Consider the following 8,619-nt stretch of genomic DNA (forward strand, 5'->3'; position numbering starts at 1 on the left):
TACAAAACATTTAAAAAAAAAATATACATTCTTTAAAATAACTATTATGGACCCCATGGATGGGGAATGGACAGTGGTGCGTTACGGGAGGGGGCGCTCTCGTGTCCACCAGACCACGAATGTACGCCCACAGGCGATTGCCAATACAGGGACCCGCGTGGTCCCTAGCTCAGGGGCTTGGGGGTGGGCTCTGGCCCAGGGGAAGGCCAGTGCATTTTCCTCCTCCACCTCAGTTAGAGGGGGAGGAGCTCTAGCTCAAACGCCTAACCCTAACCCTAACCCTAACCCTAACCCTAACTCTATAACTTCTATCCAAACTCTCGTATCCAAACTCTATAACCTCTATCCAAACTCTAGTATTTAAACTCTATAACCTCTATCCAAACTCTAGTATTTAAACTCTATAACCTCTATCCAAACTCTAGGATTTAAACTCTATAACCTCTATCCAAACACTCGTATCCAAACTCTATAACCCCTATCCAAACTCTAGTATTTACACTCTATAACCTCTATCCAAACTTGAGAATTTTAACTCTATAACCTCGATCCAAACTCTAATATTAAAACTCTATAACCTCGATCCAAACTCTAGTATTTAAACTCTATAACCTCTATCCAAACTCTAGTATTTAAACTCTATAACCTCAATCCAAACTCTCGTATCCAAACTCTATAACCTCTATCCAAACTCTAGTATTTAAACTCTATAACCTCAATCCAAACTCTCGTATCCAAACTCTATAACCTCTATCCAAACTCTAGTATTTAAACTCTATAACCTCTATCCAAACTCTAGTATTTAAACTCTATAACCTCTATCCAAACTCTTAAATCCAAACTCTATAACCCCTATCCAAACTCTAGTATTTAAACTCTATAACCTCTATCCAAACTCTCGTATCCAAACTCTATAACCCCTAACCAAACTCTAGTATTTAAACTCTATAACCTTTATCCAAACTCTAGTATTTAAACTCTATAACCTCTATCGAAACTCTAGTATTTAAACTCTATAACCTCTATCCAAACTCTAGTATCCAAACTCTATAACCTCTATCCAAACTCTAGTATTTAAACTCTATAACCGCTATCCAAACTCTAGTATTTAAACTCTATAACCTCTATCCAAACTCTAGTATTTAAACTCTATAACCTCTATCCAAACTCTAGGATTTAAACTCTATAACCTCTATCCAAACACTCGTATCCAAACTCTATAACCCCTATCCAAACTCTAGTATTTACACTCTATAACCTCTATCCAAACTTGAGAATTTTAACTCTATAACCTCGATCCAAACTCTAATATTAAAACTCTATAACCTCGATCCAAACTCTAGTATTTAAACTCTATAACCTCTATCCAAACTCTAGTATTTAAACTCTATAACCTCAATCCAAACTCTCGTATCCAAACTCTATAACCTCTATCCAAACTCTAGTATTTAAACTCTATAACCTCTATCCAAACTCTAGTATTTAAACTCTATAACCTCAATCCAAACTCTCGTATCCAAACTCTATAACCTCTATCCAAACTCTAGTATTTAAACTCTATAACCTCTATCCAAACTCTAGTATTTAAACTCTATAACCTCTATCCAAACTCTTAAATCCAAACTCTATAACCCCTATCCAAACTCTAGTATTTAAACTCTATAACCTCTATCCAAACTCTCGTATCCAAACTCTATAACCCCTAACCAAACTCTAGTATTTAAACTCTATAACCTTTATCCAAACTCTAGTATTTAAACTCTATAACCTCTATCGAAACTCTAGTATTTAAACTCTATAACCTCTATCCAAACTCTAGTATCCAAACTCTATAACCTCTATCCAAACTCTAGTATTTAAACTCTATAACCGCTATCCAAACTCTAGTATCCAAACTCTATAACATCTATTCAAACTGTGCTATCCAAACTCTAGTACTTAAACTCTATAACCTCTATCCAAACTCTCGTATCCAAACTCTAGTATCCAAATTCTATAACCTCTATCCAAACTCTAGTTTCCAAACTCTATAACCTCTATCCAAACTCTATAACATCTATCCAAACTATGCTATCCAAACTCTAGTACTTAAACTCTATAACCTCTATCCAAACTCTCGTATCCAAACTCTAGTATCTAAACTCAATAACCTCTATCCAAACTCTAGTATTTAAACTCTATAACCTCTATCCAAACTCTAGTATCCAAACTCTATAACCTCTATCCAAACTCTAGTATCCAAACTCTATTACCTCTATCTAAACTCTAGTATCCAAACTCTATAACCTCTATCCAAACTCTAGTATTTAAACTCAAAAACCTCGATCCAAACTCTAGTATTTAAACTCTATAACCTCTATCCAAACTCTAGTATTTAACCTCTATCCAAACTCTAGTATCCAAACTCTATAACCTGTATCCAAACTCTAGTATTTAAACTCTATAACCTCTATCCAAACTCTAGTATTTAAAGTCTATAACCGCTATCCAAACTCTAGTATTTAAACTCTATAACCTTTATCCAAACTCTAGTATTTAAACTCTATCACTTCTTTCCAAACTCTAGTATTTAAACTCTATAACCTCTATCCAAACTCTAGTATCCCAACTCTATAACCTCTATCCAAACTATGCTATCCAAACTCTAGTATCCAAACTCTATAACCTCGATCCAAACTCTAGTATCTAAACTCTATAACCTCTATCCAAACTCTAGTATCTAAACTCTATAACCTCTATCCAAACTCTAGTATCCAAACTCTATAACCTCTATCCAAACTCTAGTATCCAAACTCTATAACCTCTATCCAAACTCTAGTATTTAAATTCTATAACCTCTATCCAAACTCTAGTATCCAAACTCTATAACCTCGATCCAAACTCTAGTATCTAAACTCTATAACCTCTATCCAAACTCTAGTATCCAAACTCTATAACCTCTATCCAAACTCTAGTATCCAAACTCTATAACCTCTATCCAAACTCTAGTATTTAAATTCTATAACCTCTATCCAAACTCTAGTATCCAAACTCTATAACCTCGATCCAAACTCTAGTATCTAAACTCTATAACCTCTATCCAAACTCTAGTATTAAAACTCTATAACCTCTATCCAAACTCTAGTATCCAAACTCTATAACCTCTATCCAAACTCTAGTATCCAAACTCTATAACCTCTATCCAAACTCTAGTATTTAAATTCTATAACCTCTATCCAAACTCTAGTATCCAAACTCTATAACCTCGATCCAAACTCTAGTATCTAAACTCTATAACCTCTATCCAAACTCTAGTATTAAAACTCTATAACCTCTATCCAAACTCTAGTATCCAAACTCTATAACCTCTATCCAAACTCTAGTATTTAAACTCTATAACCTCTATCCAAACTCTAGTATCCAAACTCTATAACCTCTATCCAAACTCTAGTATCCAAACTCTAGTACCCAAACTCTCTCCACTTTATTCTCTAATATTTACACTTTACCCACTGGTGAGTGAGGGTCAGCCTGGCATGTCGGTGGCGTTGGCAGACCAGTCGGGTGTCCACTCGTCCCATCCAAGACACGGAGGTCCAAAACCATGGCCACGCCCACACCCTCTATGGTGCCGGCCGTGCGGATGACTTGTTTGCCCAATGTCCGGTTGTGCCACAGCTGGAACAGGCGTCGCCATCTCGTCCCTCCCGCGCTGTGGCGGTCCTGAGTCACATGGTCGGCCATGTATCCATGGTGTGAAATAAAAGATGGGTGTGGCCAACTTCAACACAACTTTATTGATTACAAAGAAAGGACACGTCCGCTGGCATCCAGTATGTTGGCATCACATCCAGAATGATCCATTAGCAGGGCACATGGTTGGCAAATCATGACAACATTTCAAGGGAACAAATAGAAGCTAGCATGTTAGCAATAGCCTTCCGTGCCAACACAGGAAGAGGGCGGGATGTTGGCAAACAGTCCCTTTAGGAAAACAATACAGAGCAGAATACGAGTAAATATGACAAGCGTTACCAGTAGGTGGCATCAGCCACACGCCACCTGTACGCCCTCAATACCCATAAACACACGTGGAACGTTAGCCACACGATATCATGGAATACACATCATCCATCCCATAGCGATACTGCCCTGATATCATGGATGGATGCGCCCGCCCCCACTTTACATGGGATGCAGCAGGAAGCCACTGAACATGTTAGACCAACTAGATGTAAGTACATGGCCAATTTCAGCATTGACATACACCTTCTCTTCATGCTCCAGGTCAACTATCCTGCTGCTGGAGGCCATGTAGTCCTTCTCTGTGTTGTTGGTGTCGTCAAACATGTCCATCAGATACTCTCTGTTCCCATCCTTCTTCTCCTTATACACAGATAGATAAATCTTCTGACCCCGTGATCTGTAGTTCAAGGTGAAGAAGTAGGCGCCCTTGTAGGGGGCTGTGAAAATGCCTGCAGGGGGACAATCACACCTTCATTAGTGCCCCCCCCCAGTGATGCTGACTCTAGAGGTAAGGAGCGATGAAGAAATGCTATGCTAGTTAGCAGTCAGGTGGCATCCTACCTATGTTGGCATCATAGGCGTTACCCATGTTGGTGCGCACCTCGCCAAAGATCACCTTGCCATCACATGTCTTTTTGTTGCCATATCTTGCTGCAAACCACACCTTACGTTTGTCTGCAGGACACATCAGGTGTCAGGTCATAGGTCACCTACACTCCTATGACCTTTACCCTTTCTCACCTACCTGACATGGCATCCAACGTGCCCACACGTGTGGTTAGATCCTAGAAGTACAAGAGTAGAAGTACTACTGCAGTACTTGGTGTCTATATGCTAATCAAGTACCCAGGTGTGTTTTATCTACCTGAATGGTGATGTGGTTTGTGGTCTCTGCAGTCATCAGGTGGTCCACACGTGCCTTTAGATCCTATGAGAGTACATGTTGTATGTAATACTGCAGTACTTATACATGCGTGTACATAGAAGTGTGCAGGTGCTTTTACCTTGGCGGTGTTGGTCTCTTCCTCCACCTGTGGGAGTGTACACTGTGGGTTATACTGCAGTACTTTCTGTGCATGTACAAACTGTATGAAGGAAACGAACATCACGGGAATGAAATGCTGTCATCGTGAGGAGAAGGAACGTTGGTGTGGGGAAGTATTTCCTCGGCGCACCGCTCGATCGTGGTGAAATCATGACCAACGCTGAAGCGCCTCCTCCCGACTAAACACAGGCTGGAACCTCCTCTTACGGAGCGTGAATGGAAGCTAGCCGGGTTAGCTTGGTTTAGCATGCTAGTGGGCTGCCTGATATTTACAGCCTTGTCTCTTGGGGGGGCCCTGGGGTCTGCCCCCCCCGATCCTTCAATTGCACGTGTGGCGACATCTTCCTTCATGACGAGCACGGGCGTTACCGTTTGTTCAACGTTTAGTAGCAACGTTAGCTGAGAAAAGCTAGCCAGGCTACATCCTTCCTCCACGACTCAGTACTTTTTATTCACGAACCCATAAAGCACACACACCATGCTGCTAAAAATACCATCCAATGGAAACACTTCAAACTGAACAAACTCAACGCAAAAAGCGTGGTCCAACGGGGGCGGAGATCGGCAGAGCAGAGACAACGAAAGAGAGAAATGGAGCACGTCTGAAGGCCAAAGGTCATGTAGAAAACACATACGTAATATATGAGTAGGTACTTATGCAGGTGATACATGTACACAGTCAGGAACTACCTTCCTGTAACGTGTCACCATGAACAACTAACATGGATTCATCCATTCATTCCTGCAGCTCCAGTTAGTTTATCCTCATCAGTCATCAAGATGAAAGCTGCATCTGCGTGTGGAGCTTGAAACGCAAGCACCAATCAGGATGGGAGCGACAATGTCAGCTGACCCGTGTGGGACGACGTCTACAAAGTGACCTTTACGTAATCCACCCAAACGACCTTGGCCATCTACCGCTAGCTTGCTATTGACCTTCACATGGAAGTGTTAGCAGATGTGCAGCAAGCGACCATAATATGCTAAGTTTGCAAAGCAACGCTGATCTGTATCTGTTCACCCACCTCAATGACCTGTATCCGTAGCTGGACTCCAATGGGCGGAGCTTAACCCCACAGTGGGCGTAGCTGAGCCGGAAAATGGGTGGGCCTTAAATCTGGACATTATTTTAACTCTGAAATGGCAGGGATTGATCAGACCCGATAACATAGCTAGTTAGCTACACCAGTTAGCTACACATGCATCTTGTATGGCTAAGACGGTCAATGTGCGAGTGACATAACTAGTTAGCTACGGCAGTTAGCACAAGTGCATCTTGTACGGCTGACACGATCAATGCATGAGTTACATAGCTAGCTAGCTACGCCAGTTAGCACAAGTGCATCTTGTACAACTGAGACGGTCAATGCGCGAGTGACATAGCTCGTTAGCTACGCCAGTTAGCTACGGCAGTTAGCTTAAGTTGTAGGAGACTTGTAGATTTCTATACGGATGCGCCAAAATGTTTCTCTACTTTGATTCACTTTGTTTGGGCTCATTTGAGGAGCAAAATGCGTCTTAGTTCTATGAAATGCTCGCACCATGTGACTGTGTGACTGGCCAATCACAGAGCGTGAAGAGTGAACACATAATGAGGATTTTCCCTCATCAAGATGACGGACAATGACGAGCTGTGCTCGTTTCATGCTCGTACTCATCAATGCATCACCCGTAACGGATCCTGGTTGTACACAAGTACACAAGTGTATTTACTTCTATGGGTTTAGCTTTGCAGCTTTTGATACCAGACTCTACTGAATTGAATGATATGGTCATGTGATACATCCAAACATGTCCTATACATGCTGAGGACAAACTGTCATGTTTCGCAGGACAGGAGCGAGTGTTTCCTGTCCTGCGCCCTTATTTTGGCGAGGTGTACTTCCGGTGTGGTGGAAGTTCCAGCCCCTTCATGCCTGGTGTCCGCACAGCTGCGGACAATTTGTATTAGCGGCGGTTAAAAGGCCAGCGCCATCGTATGTGCGGCGCTGGTTCATTGTTGATGTCACGGTTGATGACCCTCGTTGCTCTGCCAGCTGTCACCTAGACTTACCATCTCAGCTACTTTCATTGTTTCCTTTGTCACTTTTAGTTTGGTCCTGTTGCCTTGTGCAAATACTATTCTTTTTATTTCTGCACCTCGCCGCCTCGCCTCTGCATACCTGGGGTCAAGTCTTTGACAGCAGCAACCCCCGTTGACACAAACCCTACCTCAACATCCTTGGTCTTTGCAGCTTCTTCACGCAGCTTCTCCAGCTCGTCTGTCAGTTCCTGTGTTTTTATGTCAACATCGTTGGTCTTTGCAGCTTCTTCACGCAGCTTCTTCAGATCGTCTGTCAGCCTCTACAAGAGGACATAATACTATGTAGTACTTCATGTTTATTCATGGGTAAATAAAGTACTGGTATCCAACCTGAACTAAGTGGCTATTTAAAACCTGGGATGCTTCCAGCCCGTTCACACGCTTTTCCAGATTCTACAAGACAACACGTTGTTAGTAGTACTTCCTGTCCATGTGGAAATGAAATGTTTCTACCTGGACATCCTTGGGTGTTGCTTCATCCAGTTTCTTCAGATCTTCTGTAAGTCTCTGAAAGAAGACATGTTGAGGGTACTTAGTGTCCATGGATGGGAAACAAGAACTACAGAACCAACAATAGGATGAAAAAGCAACAAGGAATCATGGAACACGACTGAAACTACAGAGGCTGGATGATCTGGAACAAAACATCAGATCCATGAAAGAGGAGCTTGAAACGTGAGGGGTGTGAGTGGAGAAGGAAGCACAGGATAGTAGCTGCATTGAGTGCCTCTCAAACACCATCATGAAGAAAAAGAACACGATTGATGACACGGACCAGAACACATGAATGAATGAATGATGGTGACGGGACGGGGCTTCGGGTTAAAGCCAGGTCTGATGCCGGGGCGGTGGGGAATAAGGATGAACCAGAAGAGATGGAAGTTACTACTTTGGTCCAACCAAAGGAGGTGGACGTAGCCATCCAACCATCCACACTTGCATCCCACAGCACCACAGCCGCCACCATCGTCACGTTCACTCCCAGGAAACTACTGAAACAGGGAAAGAAGCTGAAAGGTGCAAACGTCTATCAGGGGTCGGCAACCTTTACCATCAAAAGAGACATTTTGCCTCCCCTTTCGGTCCAAAAAAAGTCAGGAGCCACAAAACATGACAACTTCTAAACTTGTTACAAGCACACAATTCATCCAACAGAAGTGCGTCTACGTTTGGAGGTCTACTCTGGAACCATCAACACTTTACTCTGGAAGTCTTACTGAGTGGTTCCCATGTTTGTCAAATTCTAACAAAACGTAGCCAACTTTGATGAAAACATCCATCAGAGTTCACATATCTATTGTCATCAGTAAGCATTCTATTGGTCCCGTCCTTGACTGTCTTGCAAAGAGAGGCATTCTTTCATTTTCAATCATTTCCTGTTTATTTTTTAATTGGGAGAACAGATGCACGGATGTTCGTATGAACGATTCTTTCATGTATTCTCCATCTGTGAATGGCTTCCCATACTACCCATACTTCCCAACTG

The 8,619-nt window shown here is 42.2% G+C and overlaps 1 protein-coding gene across 1 annotated transcript; it reads right to left on the minus strand.

The window, feature by feature from the left end:
• Positions 1–3,792: 3,792 nt before the first annotated feature.
• On the minus strand, positions 3,793–4,621 carry LOC129170411 (complement C1q-like protein 4). The gene is made up of 2 exons (XM_054757909.1): positions 4,567–4,621; positions 3,793–4,454 (listed from the first exon to the last, which is right to left on the minus strand). The coding sequence occupies exons 1-2, from the start codon at positions 4,592–4,594 to the stop codon at positions 4,165–4,167; spliced, it is 318 nt and encodes a 105-aa protein (XP_054613884.1). The 5' UTR covers positions 4,595–4,621; the 3' UTR covers positions 3,793–4,164.
• Positions 4,622–8,619: the final 3,998 nt, after the last annotated feature.

Source organism: Dunckerocampus dactyliophorus, chromosome 17 (assembly GCF_027744805.1).
Source record: "Dunckerocampus dactyliophorus isolate RoL2022-P2 chromosome 17, RoL_Ddac_1.1, whole genome shotgun sequence".
NCBI classification, from domain to species: domain Eukaryota; kingdom Metazoa; phylum Chordata; class Actinopteri; order Syngnathiformes; family Syngnathidae; genus Dunckerocampus; species Dunckerocampus dactyliophorus.